The sequence below is a fragment of the Mustela lutreola genome, chromosome 12 (genome assembly GCF_030435805.1).
Source record: "Mustela lutreola isolate mMusLut2 chromosome 12, mMusLut2.pri, whole genome shotgun sequence".
Lineage (NCBI taxonomy): Eukaryota > Metazoa > Chordata > Mammalia > Carnivora > Mustelidae > Mustela > Mustela lutreola.
The window spans coordinates 71,059,545-71,077,443 of NC_081301.1; the positions used below are offsets into that span (position 1 = coordinate 71,059,545).

The 17,899-nt window shown below is 47.3% G+C and overlaps 1 protein-coding gene across 5 annotated transcripts in view; it reads left to right on the forward strand.

Annotated features, from left to right (window-relative positions):
• The window catches only part of PTCH1 (patched 1), a 69,585-nt gene extending 56,304 nt beyond the window's left edge, over window positions 1-13,281 (forward strand). For all 5 annotated transcript variants that reach the window (XM_059141055.1, XM_059141053.1, XM_059141054.1 and 2 more), the window contains 6 exons: window positions 1,222-1,359; window positions 4,193-4,335; window positions 7,865-7,964; window positions 8,478-8,732; window positions 10,366-10,921; window positions 11,654-13,281. In XM_059141055.1, coding sequence (XP_058997038.1) covers window positions 1,222-1,359; window positions 4,193-4,335; window positions 7,865-7,964; window positions 8,478-8,732; window positions 10,366-10,920 — 1,191 coding nt within the window. In that variant the 3' untranslated portion in view covers window position 10,921; window positions 11,654-13,281. The remainder of the gene's footprint in view (window positions 1-1,221; window positions 1,360-4,192; window positions 4,336-7,864; window positions 7,965-8,477; window positions 8,733-10,365; window positions 10,922-11,653) is intronic.
• Window positions 13,282-17,899: the final 4,618 nt, after the last annotated feature.

Consider the following 17,899-nt stretch of genomic DNA (forward strand, 5'->3'; position numbering starts at 1 on the left):
AAGGACATTGATGAACCAGTATTACTAGCCGAGTTTTTGGCATCCTTTTTCCAAGTATAATTCTCCCAGATCTGAAGTAAGTTTCATGTGGAGTCTAATAAAATCATGGCAGTGTTTAAATTCCACGAACTGTGGTATAGCCTTCAAAATGCCACAATTATAAAAACAGAGACCAGGTCTCATTTCTGCACCATACGTCTGTGCAGCAGGTATGTTAAAAGGTAAATGTTTAGTCTGTAGTGGTTTTCATGGTACTTAAGTCACTGATGTCGTCCATCTTTCATTAGGTTCTTAAAAGAAAGCAAAGGGAACTGTTTCTGGACTTCCCTGACACCGCTGTCCACTGCCCCACCCCCGATCTGGAAAGCTCATTCACTCCTTCTCTTCCATCTGTAGGAAGTTTACTGTTTCATTTGTGTTTTCTCCCCTTTGGCCCAAGAAACTCCATAGGCTACCTTGCAGATTTTCTTTCCATCTCTGCGCAAATGTTAACAAGGCCCATGGAAGGCAAACAGGACTTTTCCTTGGGTTGAGCTGTCTGCTCCGTCCACCCGTCTTGCTCCTTACTTCTTCAAAGTGAAGGCGCCTGTAACCTGACCCATGTCAGCTGACCAGAAGTCCCCTTTCTCCCGCTGCATCCTCTCTTAACCCATGCACTCTCTGAACAAAAGCAGAGCTGCCTTTACGTCAAAGAAAGAACTTTTATTCACCCGTCCTATCTGCTTTCTTTAGGATGGAGGCAGGCAACCAAAAACTCTGCAGGTTTCAATTCTCTTGTAAATTCAAGGACAGTTTCTGATGATTACTATCAAAACAGAAGGAAACACCTTGGTTTAAAGTATATTAAACTTGTACCTAGTGACCAGTCCGTGTTTGTGTAATTCTTAGATGACTCAAAGGGAATAGTTGTGGATTTTTTTTTTATTGTACTTTTTGCTTTCTAGAACAGATATATTGGAAAAACAGCTTGCGGTAGTAATATTAAGCTTTGCCTTTCTGTACTCCTTAAACAGGCTGCTGGCCCAAAGCAGCTATCCCACCAGCAGCGACATGGTGAATTAGAAAGTAAAGACAGGTGCCCAGAGTGAAAGCGAGTCAGCGTGTTCATTATATTTGGGTCCCAGGTGTTTTCTCTACTCTTGATCTGGAGGGACCCCCTCCCCTGCTGTCAGCGCTTGGAGTGTTTGTGCCCATCCACTCATCCCCTGCGTCTTTCTAAAGGTGACAGTCCTGGCTCTGATGACGGTCGAGCTCTTTGGCATGATGGGCCTCATTGGGATCAAGCTGAGCGCCGTGCCCGTGGTCATCCTGATCGCTTCCGTTGGCATTGGAGTGGAGTTCACCGTTCACGTTGCTCTGGTATGGGAGACCTCTTCATCAATAACTTGATGGAAAGGCAACATCTGTTCCTTTAGCTTTGGTAGTCTCCAGGTCAGGGACCTTTTTGTTTTTCTCCAACACCAAGGAACACACATACTACTACTACGGGCTTAGTGAGGAGGCTTCCCTCTTGGGGTCAGCAGGGGACCAGGAAGGATGGTGCTTATTTGGTGACCTTAGTGTCATGACAGGTCTGTAAGTTGTCAACCTTGTTCCTAAGTTAGATGGTATGAACATGTGTGAGCACACAAATGCGCACACAGTTTGTAAAAGTACAGTTCTACAGCAGAGATCAAGTGAGACCACACTCACAGGCAAGGTGGGGCCTGCCAGCAGCCGAGGACAGAGCCGGGAGCCAGTGGGGCAGAGGAACTGGTTCTTCCTGCTAAGCCCACCCAGCTCCTTCAACCTCCCTGCCTCCAAATTCATGAGAGAAGAAAAAGTCAGAGGACCAGAGTTGCTCTCAACAGAATGTGCCGCCCTCTTCTCTGTGTCCAGTCCTGTGCACAGTTTGTTGGAGGAAGTTAAACATCAGGAGGAGTCTTTAAACCCAGAGACAAGCCCATCGTGTACATTTATCAGGAGTTTATTCCAAAATCTCCTAGCTGTGTGTGACTTACATTCTGTCCACACTCGTGCTTATAACCTTAGTCTTTGGGGTTATTGTTAGGCACTCAATAAACATTTATTGACTGAAGAAATACTGATGTTTGGAATGCCCTAGGTAGGACACCTAGCACTGAGCCTGGGCCAAATACTTTTAGCCTTGCCTTTTTGGTTACTAGTATTGATTTTCCTGGGGCTTAGCACATGGCGTATGCATGTCTGCACATGCGTGGATTTACACATAGGCTCTGTGTGGTGCCTTCCAGTTTCTCCGCGAGGAATCTTTCAGGAGCCTTCTTATGCAGTTTAGAGACTGTAAACTTCGGGGTTCCAGAAGGAATGTTTTGTTGAGGTTGTCCCATTTTCAACAAAAAGCTGATAATTTAGAAGCAATATTCTCTAAATTTTGAACCTATCCAAATTCTTTTCCTCCATTGAGCCAGGAGGAGGGAGAGGGGATTTTTTTTAAAGGAAGAGCCCACCAGCCTACAGCTTAGAACATAATTAATTCTTAATATCATTTCTTCAAAAAGGAGAAAACTTGACATAAGAGTTAAGAATCCACCTGGTCATTTTATTCTGATGCAAAGGAAAACCATTTTTTGGGGGGATAGCTAGCATGGCAAACAAGAATGTTCTAGAACAGGTTTTTACAGTGGAAATGAGAAGTGCAACCTGTGGTGGCACCGTGGGCCTTATACGTGCGGTGACATGAACGTACATGCACACACCAGTGCTGGCTAAGCAATTAAGGAATGCTTCCACCATTCGTGCAAGGTTTAATTCCAAGAATTTAAGGAAGCTCAAGAGGCAGCTTGGCTTCGTGAGCAGTCACCCCTGCTAAATGCTTATAGCCCACATCTTCATCATGAGACCATCACATGCAGGATGTGCTGTTCTCACCCAGCCTCTGTGTGAAGGTCTATTGAAAGCAGGCAGGTGCTGCTCTTTCAAGGTTTATAAAATGATGGAATAAGGTTGGTGAAGAACTCTCTTCAAGGAATCAGTGGGTTCCTGTCAGTTCACTATTCCCACAGTGTAAGTTGGGTGAGAGATGATAAAACCCTATTTAGCTCTTACAGCCTCATGGCCCAAGTATGGCACAGAGTAACATGGTTCCAGACTGTCTTGTTGCTTTCCTCCCAAGTCAGAAAGGCAATTCTGTTGACCCGATACCCTTCCCCACCCTCGGAAAGCATGTGTATTTTTTAAGAGAAAATGTACTTTAGAGAAAGGTACAGAAACTCATAGCACATTTTTGTATGCTTTTCTTTCTTCATCTGTTCAAGAGAACAACCTAGTGTTCTTCCAGAAGCAACACAAGGAATAGGAGTGCACCCGATGTGTGATAGGCCTTGGTTTTCGGGAGCTATGGTCTGCAGAGAAAGCATATCCCTTTCAGGCAGAGAAAGGACTTGTGCCAGCTCCTGTCAGGGCCCGCCCCCGGAGGGCAAGGCAGAGTATGACAGGAACTGACTCCCATCAAAATGGTCACCCTTTCAAGCCAACAGTCCGATTCGCTGGGGCTTACTCTGTAATGTTGCCATTGGCATCGGTAGTATTCGTCACTAGTGGGGCTTTGGGAAGTGAAGGAAGGGGTGATATGACCACACGGAGTTAGAACAGGCGCGATGTGAATTTTGAGTCCTGTATTTTTTCTTGTGAGACTTCCGTGGTACTTAGAGGTACAACAGACCCATTAGTTTGAACCCTGCATCAGCCTGTGCACCCAGTTGCACATGCCTCTCAACTAAGCCCACTTGGAAGAAAGATCTTGACCTCCCACAAAGTCAGGAAGGGTGCTATCATCTTCACACCGTGGGCCTCCCATGCAAAAGCCGTGGGATCGCAGGGTTGGGGAAGAAACTCCCAGGGAGCAATAGTGAAAAGAAGGGGACATTTTGCTCTTGTTGGTATAGTTTTGGTTTGGTTTTTAATTTAAAGTAAATATGCTTGCTGTCTTTTTTGGTGGTGGTTCAAGATTTATATCAACGCCAAACATGACAGTATCACGAGCAGGCCACTTAAGCATAAGCCCAGATTTAGTACTTGAGCACCCCAGGTTAAATATTTCAGGAGCTAGAAAGGAAGGTGTGAGAAGGTCTGCACAGTCCGAGTAAGACAGCTCGTAGTGTGTTGGACAGAGCTGCCCAGGGACCGCACTCGGTCCGGGAACCTGCTCATCCCGCCTCTTCTCCTTGCACAGGCCTTTCTAACGGCCATTGGCGATAAGAACCGCAGGGCCGTGCTCGCCCTAGAGCACATGTTCGCACCTGTCCTGGATGGCGCTGTTTCTACTCTGCTGGGAGTGCTGATGCTTGCAGGATCGGAGTTCGATTTCATTGTCAGGTAAGCAGGAGGGGAAACGGTTCTTAATTTCCAAGAATCTCTATCATCTTTACGATCTCCGTTGCATATTCCTTTCTGTGCCCTGTGGATAGCAGCACGTCTTCATTATGACTCTACTCTTTCTCCCCCAGATGTATTGAGGTGTATTGACAAGTAAAAAATCATATATTTTTTAAGGTATACAGCACGATGTTGTGCCCTACGAATTCACTGTGAAATGATCACCATGGTCTGTGACTCCTCTTCTGCTGAGTTTCTTAACTCAGAGATCTGTGCGGAGGTAGAAGGACAAGCTCTCTTCTAGAGCCGTCTTAGGGAACATCTTGGGGAGGAGAGATGGAGAGTGTGACAAGCAGCAGAGTTCCACAGCGTGAAGCCAGGGTACCGCCCAGTACCCCCAAATTCTGACCTTGGTTCCCCTCCACTGACTGAGTTTGACCTTCACTCTTCTTTCAAAATGATAGAAAAGAAAACTTTTCTAAGTTTTCTAAGATAACTAAAATTATCACCTACATTTTCTAACTTTTCTTCTTAACTTTTCTTCTTTCTAACTTAACTTTTAACTAACTTCTAACTTTTCTTCTTCCTGACTTCTTTCAAAATGATAGAAAAGAAAACTTTTCTAACTTTTCTAAGATAACTAAAATTATCACCTACATTTTCTTCTAAGAAGCAAAGGTTGCACACCCAGACTTCACATTCAAGTTCTAAGTAAGATCTAGGGAGCAGTAAATGTGTAACTTCGGTGTCCAATGTCGGAAATCCAGACCTAGTTTGGATCCTTCTTTTTGGATCCCCAGGCAAGCAGTTTCTGGGGGCTTTATGAAGAGTATGAGTTCGCAACGTAGAAAAGGGGAACAAATTTGCCTTCTGCAGGGAAGGACCTTTCTCTGCTCCCAACAGCCCCCGTGGTTTTGGGAAATAGCTACTCCTGGGTGGAACGCTGCTGCTGCTCCGTGGACAGGCAAGGGCAGAACCATCCATAGGAAGACAGTCCGGGATAAGAACCGTGCTAAAGCAGAACTGAACATGAGACGTGACTGTCTGGGTTGGGATGCTTTAGGAATCTGGAGGGAGAATCTAAACAGACTTTCTCGCTGTGTGGGCCTGTGATAGGTCTCGTGTTTTCAAGTGAAAAGAAGAGGGTTTTGAGTTTCAGTCCAAGTTCCCTTGTTGCAGAAGCCAGATCAGGATCCCGTGGGTCTGTGGCCTACCCCACTGGGCAGTTGGGCAGCAGAGACTAAGCCTTCCCCGAAGGAGGCCCAGCATTCCCTTGGTGTAGTCAGTGCGTGCCAGTGGAGAGGTAGGCCCATGATCACAGTGCGGACCCAAACTCCTCAGACCGCAACAAGCTTGTGATTCACCCGAGGCTCTGCAGACGTGGCTCGGATTTCACTGGGGGGCAGGGAGGCTGTGGAGCTGAAGTTTGCATTTCCAGCCAGCTCCCAGGTGATACCCATGCTGCTGGTCTGCTCAGCACAACACTGTTAATCAGCTCACAAGCCAATTAGTACATTCTTGTTTGCCAATACCAGGTAGATGTATGCCTAAATTAGATCAAGCTTTTGGCCAGAGTTTTATTTTCAGCTCTTAACTTGACTTTGGCTTTTCCTTTATTTCCTTAGCTTACCCATATTTGGACATTAATAGGTGTTTCTTTATGGCACAAAACCCCTGTGTCAAGGAGAGTCTCTTTTGCGTGACTTTTCCCTGGACACAATGTACCAAGCACCTCATAAGTGCCATTGTACACAGCAGCCAGTAATGTGGACCCTATCCCCCTCCATGTGGCTTACAGTCTGCAGTGGGGGGAGAGGGAGTTCACAGGCATCTCAGAAGCATGGGACACTCTGGGCAGGATGAGATCTCCGAGGATCCCACTCAGCCTTGTGGGGATGCCCAGTGAGCCACAGAGGGGCTCTTTGCCAGAATCCCAGCAACCAGCTGGGCACCAGGATGGAGGGCAGAGTCCTGGCTCTCATCTAACCCCTGGCTCCCTGTTCTCTCCCAGAGATATCAGGGTTCTTGTTTCGATCACTTTAAAAGGGCTTCCCATTTTCTAGAACTGGATGGATTAACCTGATAAAGCCCTCACTGAGGTCAACTGCATGAGCAGACATTGTATACGCTAAGCCGTCAGAAATCTAATTGGTCTGTTTATGCTACAGTTAGATGGATGGGATGCAAGTGTTGTAATGCTGCCGCTGAGCCATGCTTCAGCCTGAAGTTCCAGCAGTTTACGTTAGAGCAAGACTTTGGCGGCTTGCTTTTTACTAATGCAGCTCAGAAGTTTCTAGTGTTTACAATAGCTGCGAGGTATTTGTATTTTTATAGGGATTCTCACTCCTTTCATCTAATGTCGAAACATACAGAGTCATGGCGAAGTTGGGTGCCTGTTCTGTTTTATGATCAAGAGGACCATTAACAGATAGATAGCTTGCCCCCACCCCTTCCCGGAACATCCTGAGCTCTCCCCTACCACAGCCTCCTTCCAGCAGAGCTGCCCTAGACACTGTTAGTTCCAGAAAACGTACACTAGAGTGGAGCCCACTCCCTCCAGCTGGGCGCAGCCTCGGCCAGCCACTCTCCCGAGCTGACAGGTTTACCTTGGTATTCATGAAGGATCCCAGACCTTAGCCCTCAATGGTGGGAAAGCAGGGCCACTTGCGCACTCTCCTCTTCTTCATGGTGCTGAGGCCTTTATGTTTGAATTGGCTGACGCAAAACAAGAGTATTCAGAGATGCTAAATTGTTCAACAAAAGATTGGCCCACAAAGCAGCCCCCTCATTGTGGGCCGCCCTCCCCCGCAAATGCCCCAGCAACCACAGAATGGGCAGCGCTTTCTTTTGCAGAAAGCTGGTTCTTGTGTTCTAAAAAGGTTGCAATCGGAGCCGTTTGGTAAAACTGGAACTCACAGAATTCTCGGCAGAAAGTTGTGATTAATGAAAGCCCAGGGAAAGCCTTACCTGATACGCTGGAGACTTAATTAGAGATTCTGCTCTAAGATGCAGAAGCATTTCACAGTGGATTAGCTGCCTGCAGAAGTGGGCTGCTTTTCCTCCTGAGCTAAATTGTTTAAATTCTACACCCTTCACTTCATTTGTTTGCTTCTGCTGGGTTTTCACGGACAGGGCCCCCTCTGCATTGTGTTTGTGCTTCCAATCTGCTCAGCCATTCAGCTCACATTCCATATTTTTGTGTTTGTGTAACACATTCATAAATAACATTACATGCCAGGAGATTTCAGCAAATTAACAAACTAATTTTTCTCTCGTCCCTTCACAAACTAACACTTTGGGTTGTGGAATGTAGTCCTCGAGAGTCACAAGGTAAAAAAAAAAGGAAAGCAAAAGAGGAAAAAACCTAATCTCGTGCTGAATTTGAACCACAGATTTGTAACAGCCTTTGCAACCGTGTGGGCTTCGTTGATTTTGTGTTTTGATGTGCTACGTAATATTTGGGCATATGAAGCCTGGCTTCATTTACTTTTGCCACAGTGAACGTTCCTGTTTCCCTTTTATCTTCAAGGTATTTCTTTGCTGTTCTGGCAATCCTAACAATCCTGGGTGTTCTCAACGGGCTGGTTTTGCTCCCAGTCCTTCTGTCCTTCTTCGGACCATACCCCGAGGTCAGTAATCATACCAGGCTATAACATACACCCCTAAGGCCACCTGAAAGCTGTTTGTCCCAGGGTCCCTGTGAATTTAGATATTTAAGGTATCTCAACATTACTATCTGCTTTTTCAGTAAACATTTCCACGACTATGGCTTTTTTCTCTTCAATGTAATAGTTGGGGGGATGTCGTACTTGTTTTGTTTCAGTGTCTTAAACCAAGTGATTGGCGGTCTGAGTCTTGTAGTTCTGTATCCATGAAGCAGCTAACACCCAAGATGAATATCTGGGCTTGAAAATAAGTAAAAAGGTCACAGCCTGCCTTTTCCAAGGCGTAAGAGCAGAGGCTGGATCTTGGGCCCCCAGCTGTCGAGGGGCAGAGTGGGGGAGGTGAGACAGGGCCGTGGGAGAGGCCGGGCCATAGGGGGACGGGTACAGAGGCCACTGAGCCATACAGTGCTTTGCAGTCTGAGTGTGACCAGCAGTAAATGGATGATAACCCTTCTGATATGGAATCTCCTTAAACAGGTGTCTCCAGCCAACGGGCTGAACCGACTGCCCACCCCTTCCCCCGAGCCACCCCCCAGCGTGGTCCGCTTTGCCGTGCCCCCCGGTCATGCAAACAATGGGTCTGATTCCTCTGACTCGGAGTACAGTTCTCAGACGACGGTGTCGGGCATCAGTGAAGAGCTTCGGCACTACGAGGCCCAGCAGGGCACCGGAGGCCCTGCCCACCAAGTGATCGTGGAAGCCACAGAAAACCCTGTCTTTGCCCGCTCCACTGTAAGTCACCCTGACAGGGTGGGGGTAGGGGTAGCCCCATCTCCTGTGAACAGCAAAATCCCAGACAGATAGGATTTTAAAATAAAGTAAAGATTATGTAGAATCATATGAAATTGCCAAGATTTGCCTCTGAAACTATAAAAACGTTCATTCCTTGTGTTTGGGTGTCCTAGGGATTGCAAAGGGCGGGGACCAGTATCCCCAGCGTTGAGTAGCGTTGGCATGTATCTTACTCAGGCGTAGCACACTTGGAGCTTGAGGCTCAGAGGGAAAGCCTGCCTTCCTGCTGCTGCTTGTTTTTTGTTTTTTGGTTTTTTTTTTAGCTGCACGTCATTTTAGAATAATACTTTTTTAAAACGTAGTGGTATTTTTATTGCCAACAGTGATTTTTTTCCCCTCCCACTTCTGTTACCTTTAAATCCCCCAGTACAAAATGATTTCAATTGTTGATGTCTAAGACTTTACTAGAAGTGGGAAGCTTAGCCTTTGGGAAAGCCATGAGCAGCCCGGGCTTCTCAAAGACTCCGAGAGCCCCAGCCATGTCCTGCACTCTCTCTGCTCCTGGGGAAGTGCTCAGCACCCACCCCCACCCCCACCCAGGCCTAGAGCATAGTACATAAAACCCTAGGAAGGTTGAGGAAGGTTCTAAGACTCGTGTTGCTCCAACTGAGGGCCTCCTGCTGTCCCTCCAGGAAATGGGTATTCCAGTCCCAGGCCAGAGCAGCCCTCGCATGAAAGAGAGAGAGGCCGACCAAATAACCTAAATTTTCCTCCTCTTACCCCCCGTGACGATGCCTGCTGAGCTGCAGTGTGAATCTGGTTTGGTTCAGCAGGAGCCTAAAAATAGGTACAAGCTGAACGACTTTGAAGTTGGTCACGGTCCTTTTGATTGATGTGGCCACTGTGTTGCTCCACGCTTTGTATAGAGACCCAGAAACCAGATTCCTAACAACCGGACAGAGCAGCGCTGCCCCATAGAACTTTCCGCGATGATGGAAATGCTCCCTCTGTGCTCGCCCGTGTAGTAGCCACTGATCACATGTGGCTGTTTAGCCCTTGAAATGTGGCTGGTGCAACGAAGGAACTGCATTTGGAATTTGTGTTCAGTTAAGGGCAAAGAGCCCCGTGTTCCTAGTGGCTGCCGTAGTCAACGGTGTAGGCATTGACATCCTGCCAGCATGCAGCGCTGGGGTGAGCCAGAGCCAGATACTTAGCAGTTTTCCAAGAGAAGGAGCTTGGGATTGGACCTACAGCGCAGGGTGGGGCTCAAACAGCAGGAGGGAGGCAGTGCGGGGACTCTGTGACCACAGCCCTGCATTTAAGGGCCACAGCCACGTGTGCCCAGCCAGCTGCGCTAGAGAAAGCCTAGACCCAGGCTCCAAATAAGGCCCTCCTCTGCCACGTTGGGGAGGTTCTAAAAGAACAAGTTTTTCTTTTGTGGGTGGAAGGCCCCGCTGGCTCCCGGGGGGCCTCTTCCAGCCATTTGTGGGGTTGACTGAGCACTTGGTGAAGAGCTGTGTGTGGGTGGCCGGCAGGAGACGGAGCCAAGAAGGGAAGGCGGGGCGCAGTGAGGGGCGACGCCCCGCCCGGGGCTGGCGTCCCTCCTGTTTTAACCTGCCCTCACTCTCTGCAGGTGGTCCATCCTGAAGCAAGACATCACCCACCCTCAAACCCTCGCCAGCAACCCCCCCTGGACACAGAGCCTTTGCCTCCTGGACGACCAAGCCAGCAGCCCCGGAGGGAACCCCCCAGAGAAGGCCTGCGGCCACCCCCCTACAGACCGCGCAGAGATGCTTTCGAAATTTCTACTGACGGGCATTCTGGCCCTAGCAATAGGGACCGTGTGGGCCCCCGGGGAGCCCGTTCGAACAACCCTCGGCACCCAGCGTTCACTGCCATGGGCAGCTCGGCGCCCAGCTACTGCCAGCCCATCACCACTGTGACGGCCTCGGCGTCCGTGACTGTGGCCGTGCACCCTCCGCCCGCCCCCGGGCCCGGCTCCACGTGGAACCCCCGAGGGGGACTGTGCCCGGGCTACGGGGACTACCCCGAGACTGAGTACGGGCTATTTGAGGACCCCCACGTGCCTTTTAACGTCCGGTGCGAGAGGAGGGATTCCAAGGTGGAAGTCATAGAGCTGCAGGACGTAGAATGTGAGGAGAGGCCCCGGGGCAGCAGCTCCAACTGAGGTACGTGCAGGGTGGGTGGGTGTTGGCCCTAGAGTCGCTGCCCCTCAGCAGCAGTGGAGGGATGTGGGGGGGTGGGGACCGAAAGCAGAGCTCCTTGGGGCTTCTCAGGCCACCCCCTCGGGGAGCCCCTGGGCATTGGTGTGGCCCAAACCAAACACCGGTGACCCCTGGTCTCCACCACACCCAAGCTCTTTCATCCTTGGGGAACCGGTCCAGTCCCAAACTGGGTCTCTCCCTTGCTGTAGACCTGTTGAGAATTAGTGCAAGTTCATGGGGATGCTAGCTGGCTTCCACCTTTCTTTTATTTATTTATTTATTTATTTGACAAAGAGAGATCACAAGTAGGCAGAGAGGCAGGCAGAGAGTGAGAGAGAGGGAAGCAGGCTCCCCGCTGAGCAGAGAGCCCAATGCAGGACTCGATCCAAGGACCCCGAGATCATGACCTGAGCCGAAGGCAGCGGCCCAACCCACTGAGCCACCCAGGTGCCCCTCCACCTGTCTTTCGATCTCTCTAAAGCCCCGTGACAGCTGTGATTGATACACGGCTCGGTGAACCCTAAGCCTCACATCGGGGAAGGGCTCATGACCCACCCTGAGGAGCCCCTCCTGCGCTCACCCAGCACCCTATGCTGATTTCTAGTGCCATTGACCAGTTTCCTTGATTTGGTGCTAAGTACAAACTCATACACCCGTGGCTTTGTTTGACTTTTTTTTTTTTTTTCTCTTTTAAAGGGTGAGTAAAATCTGAAGCAGAGGCCAAAGATTGGAAGTCCCCCACCCCCCCAACCCCCTCTACCCCCGAACTGCTTGAAGAGAACCGCTTAGAGTCCCACAGGCGTGCGCTCCGGGAGAGCAGTTCCGCGTTACTGTAACCGATTGTATTATTTTGTGAAATAGTTCTATAAATATTTAAGAGGTGTACACATATGTAATATACGAAGGAACGGATGTACAGTAGTGCGATCTGGGCTCTCTCCACCCCCACCCCCAGAGTGGGCGGTGGGGAGGCCGCCGCAGGGCCCCTCCCGATTTGTGCATGGGTCTCTGTGCCACAAACAAGCCTAACTTAGTCTTAAATTTCAGCATATGTTGCTGCTGCTTAAATATTGTATAATTTACCTGTATAATTCTATGCAAATATTGCTTATGTAATAGGATTATTTTGTAAAGGTTTCTGTTTAAAATATTTTAAATTTACATATCACAACCCTGTGGTAGTATGAAATGTTACTGTTAACTTTCAAACACGCTATGCGTGATAATTTTGTTGTTTAATGAGCAGATATGAAGAAGGTACGCTGACCCCGGTGGCTTCTCCAGGTGTAGTGGGATGTGGTTACGTTTGGCTGTGTGTATGTGTGTGTGTGTGTGAACATGTGTGTGGTTTCCCAATGTACTGTACTGTGATTTTATTTTTTTTTTCTCTTTTTGTTTCTTTTCACTATCTTGTAACCCTCAGTGGGCTTTGCCCTAGTTGAGCTGGAAGAGTCAGGATGTCTTTATTGCTTGGTGCTGGTGGAAAGCTAGCCCTGAATGTCGCCTTACCCTTTCGCCAGACTCCCTTCAGGCCCAGGGCTCTCTTGCGATCATTGGCTGCTATCCAGACTCTCCCAATTCATGCCTCAGAGGAGACGGGCTCTGTTGCATGGATCGTTGTGGTGGACGGTGGAATCTCAGGGTTTAGAGCTAACATCCGCTCATCTTCATTGGTATTAAAGCATTATTATAGAACATGCTCAGTGGTGCGCCTCAGCTGGGCCATGAACATATACTCTAGACTATGCAGCCTTCGTTGTACCTCTCGTGACACACACACATGCACACGCACATACATATACATGCACCCTCAAAAACGTAAGGGCAGATTGGAAATCTTTCAGAGACCATGACCCTGCTATGAGTAGAAAAACCTGTTGATTCTAGTTTTTCACCACAGTCAACCCAGAAGTGATGTTTTGAGTCCCTACAATTTAAACTCCCCCTTCTTCCTAAATTGCACAGTTGGCTGGGACTTTCTGGGTCTGTTTGTATCTTCTTGAAAAATAAATAGTGAGCCTCCAGTGTGGTGATGTGGAGACAGAAGTTCTGCAGGTTAGGAGCTTCCAAAGGATCCTTCTCGGTGTGTGAATATTCCCATTATGGGCCCACGCGCCCTCAACAGACTGTGTCCCTCCTCTCAGCCTCATTTGTGTTCCCTCAACGGGATGTTGACCCTAGAACAGAGAGATGTTCATTCCATACACCCCACTTAATAACGTGTCCGGAAGCAGGTCTCTCAACCAGGTGTGATTTTTAAAGATTTGCTTCTGTCTTGCTTCTGTTGTCTTGCTCTGAGGTGTGTGTCAGGGAGGTGGTCAGTACCCAGCTGCCAGTGGCAGCTCCCACAGTGTCCTCCTGTTCACCACAGAAAAACTCAGTCAGAAGGCAATGGGCTCCCGGTAGTACCCAGCAGCACACTGACCTCAGACCCAAAACCTTGCCACAAAACTGTAAGATACTCATTGGAAGCCCCCTGTGGCCACCAGGTGTGTGTGTTCACGTGCCAGGGGCCTCAGGGGGCCCGCGTCTACTGTCCAGTGATTCTGTCAGCCACACTGTCTGTCCACCTAATATCCAGCTCTGCTCAGAAAACTTATGTCCTGCATTCAAGAGAGAGATGGTGCAGAATTCTGAGGTCTGCTTCTCTCGTTCGTGGAACGCCCTCCTTGCTCCTTTCCTGAGCCCAGTTTGTGTGGTGCATGAGAGCTCATATGGCCCTGCTTTCTGCACGGTGTAGAACTTTCTCCCACAGTCACTTTGGCAAAGGGAGAACCCGGGGGCGGGCAGGCAGCCAGAATTTCTCTCTCTCTCTCTCTCTCTCTTTTTAAAAATAGTTTTATTTTGTCTGTCTTGTTTGTTCATTTGGATGTTTTAATTTTTTAAAAATCTTTGCTGATATTTATAATTTTGTATCATAAGAATGTTTTCCTACAGTATTTGTCATGCCAGTTTATAACAAAAAAATGCAGGGATTTTATTTCTATTGGAAACACTATTACAGCTATGTTTTACTTTTGAACAGAATTTTTATTTGTATAGAGTGCTTACTAATGTTAAATAGTTCAGAGTATATAACATTTTCATTAAAGACTCATGGTAGGTGTTAGTGTAAGGAGTTTAAAGGAAATAAATATTCAAACTGGGTCTCATTATCTGCCAGTTTTGGCAGAAATGGGTTTGTGTCATTTCAATTACAAAGATAAAAGTATGCCATATAATTTATTTATATGAAAATTTATTTTTGTAGTGTACATAGTAGTCATCAAGTCTTTTGACAGAAGTATATTTTTAAAGAATTTATATGTGATGAATCCATAATGTCTGGAACTTTGCTGAGACATGAGTGGGGCACACTTTTCATTGTAAGTACAGCAAGGAAAAGAAAATGTTTAACAGTGTTAAGAGAGTGAGAGATCGAGTAAATATTCATGCAATTGTGAAATGTGTATTAGTTACCATTTGTGACCTAGTGTGGTTCTGATTTTAAACCTTGGAAGGCAAAAATGTACAAACTCTCTAAATATTAATGTTCAAACACTGATAGAAATTCTAACATGAATAAAAAATAATATAACTTGTTGGTTATGTCTTCGTTCATGGAATTTTATTTTTGAAGATTTTATTTATTTGTTATTTGAAAGTGTGAGAGAGAGTGTTTGTGTGTATACACATGTGCAAGCAGGGGGAGGAGCAGAGGGAGAGGGAAAATCAGACTCCACACTGAGTGTGGAGCCCAATGTGGGGCTCAACCCCAGGACCCTGAGGTTATGACTTGAGCAGAAAGCAAGAATTGGACCCTTCACTGAGCCACCCAGGCAACCCTAGTCATAGAATGTTTTTTTAATTGTATTAACAGAATGTTTTACAAAGGCGGTTAGCATGTCAGGCCACCAAAAACTTCATTGTTTTGTCTTAGGAACCTTGCTAAAGAATGCTTTCTTGTTCTCCCTCACAGAAGCATTCTTTTTTTTTTTTTTAAAGATTTTATTTATTTATTTGACAGAAATCACAAGTAGACAGAGAGGCAGGCAGAGAGAGAGGGAAGCAGGTTCCCTGCTGAGCAGAGAGCCCGATGCCGGACTCGATCCCAGGACCCTGAGATCATGACCTGAGCCGAAGGCAGCGGCTTAACCCACTGAGCCACCCAGGCGCCCCGCACAGAAGCATTCTTAATATAAGAAGAACTCTAGGTTTTTATTTTCTGACACCAGGGAAGTTCCTAAATACCATTCAAAATGATCCCCTTGTCCTCTCTTAACATTCTTATTTTTTTTTATGTGATGCCTAATAATTAGAGGAAACACTGATCAAGACCAATGTGATGATTATTCAAATAAAGGAAGGTACCATACTTAACTCAGGGTAGCCGACAACGTGGTACTGGTTGAACCTGATACAGAATGGCTTTTTCTGGGTGTTTATGATTCGGTTATATCTCATTTTCATCGTAGCCGTGGAGAAAAAATAAGACCAGGAGTATCATACCCACCGGAAAGCAAGGAGTGGTGGGGAGGAACTCAAAACCCAAATTATTCAAAACACCCGGTGAGGGGTCAGCAAACTGCAGTCCTCAGGCCTCCAGTTCTTGTCAAGTTTTCTCACAAGATGGACATGAGCAGCGACATACAGATGGTGACTGCTTTCCAGCTAGTGGCAGAGTTGAATAGTTGTGACCTGCTCTACAGCCCATGGAGCCTAAGATGATTTACTAACTGGCCCTTGAGATAGAGACCCATTTTAAGATAGGGTTACCGTAGGCCAATGATCCTCAGGTGTGGTTCATGGATTGGCAGCATTGGCGTGCCTCAGCAGCTTTCTAGAACAGCAGAATATTCAGGGTCACCCCAGACCTACTAAGTCAGACTCCTGGGAGTGAGACCCAGGAATCCGTGCGTTAACCAGCTGTCCTGGTAGTTCTGATGCACCAGCAGCGACGATCCCCTAAACCCCTTCCTGCTGCATGTGACCGCAGCTCTATAATTTTAACCAGTGCAGGCCAGATCTGGAAACAACGTAGATATGCCGACTCCTCTGTTTGGTCTTTCCACAAAAAACACATGTTCCTCCAGGGGAAAGAGTGGAGACCTGTCAACAGCATTTGTGTCTGGGAACCCAGAGAAGGGAATTCCTTTTCAGTGCTCTGCCACTGCTGTGGGGCAGGATCCCAGTGGAAGGCATGAGCTTCTGACCTCAGAAACAGGGGAGGATGGTCACTCCGGGCCAGACCCCAGTCCACCCTTCCCGCTGAGAGGGCTGCAGGGGACCCACTCTGACTTGGACCTGTCCCTTGAAACCTTGGAGCTTCCATATCCTCATCTGTATATAAACTAAAGATAATATGTGTCCTTTGCATACTTCTGAAGGTCAAAAGCAGTGCTGGTTGTGATGAGGTTTGGCCCAGAGGGAACCTCTGTGGACCCCACACTGAATAAGATGCTCAGGTAATACAATGTCCTCCTTAATGGATGTTCATATAAGTGTTCATAAGTGTTAAGCGGGGGTTCCTGTCTTAAAACCTCATCCTCCTCTCTCCTGGTCTAATCTACAGTCTGTTCCTAAAACCCGTCGGTGGTGAACTTCACACATAACACTCGCTTGGTCATGGGGAGTAGGTGCCCCCTGAAACTGAGCATGGAAAATATTAATTGCATTAATTGGAATTCAAATTGAGAGGTGCTTTCTTTTAGAGGAGTTTTACACCACCAAAATGACCGTTCGTTGCCATCCAATTTTATATTCTTTATAAATTACATATACCTAACTAAGTAAGCTAATTTAGTTTTTCATGTTGGCCTGGGGAGAAGTTTTTAATCAGATTTGTGTCCCAAAATCCACCATATTTATTCAGGACTTAGGTAAACACAAGGCCCCATTATTTTTGGCACGATGGGCATATTTAACAGCTTTGGGAATGCTGCACGCTGCTAAATTTCGGGCAGCAGCCGTGTCGATGTGAAGGCAGGTGTTTCATTTTTGGTAACTGGCAACTGACCTCCCAAAAGGAGAAGTGGAGATGGCCTATTAATCATCCAGAAAGAACATCTGCCAAGTTTTAATCACTTTTAATGAAGGTTGTGCCTAATGAGAATACGCCTCAAACACAAATCTGCTTCATGGTTCACATTGTCGAGATGGAGAGCGTGGTGGATGCCATTTTCTGCGAAGGCTCCCTTCCAGGAAATGACAACTTTCATCTTTGGGATCTTGAAGGAACATTCTGATCTCTTAGGAACTCGGTAGAACTCAGGAAAGCAGAGGGACCTGGGGCTCTCTGTTACATAAAGAAGGGAGCAGTAGAGATGATCCAAATCAAGCTTGGCCTGGCCAAAGCAGGCGTGACATTCTACATGGCAGTGTGTTTTGGTGATCTTTGATTCCCGCCTACCCTTTAGGAATTCCCTTTCTTGGGGCCAAGAGAATGGGGCCTTTCGACTGAGAGGGAGACTTTGCGCTGACAATGAGACACACCCCAGGGAGCAGTGTAGCTCAAACAGGCAAACACAGCCTCATCTTCCTCAGAGTCAACTGAACCCCTTTGCATTTCTTTTACCTGGAGCGGGTTCTCTTCATTCATTGGTGTCCCATCCAGGCAGGACCTAAGACCGAGGGCACTGGAGTGTGATATTAGGTCTCACTGAGGCAAAAACTAAACCCAGAGAAGAGTTCACACAAAAGCAAACCCAGAAAATACCTCTGTCAACAGCAGCATGTTCGTACACAATGGACAACAGCTTGTATTCTCGTGGAAAAGGGGGTGGTGGACAAGAACCGGTTTTATTTTTATAAAGAGAAAAATCACACAGATGGAGGAGACATTGACGAGCAAGTTCTGGCTGGTGAGGATTGCAGCCTTAAGCCCACATGAAGATGCCAAAAGGATAATCTTTGTAATTACAAATTTCAATCAGCGGCAGCAGTAGGTGGACTCCTGGTGATAGG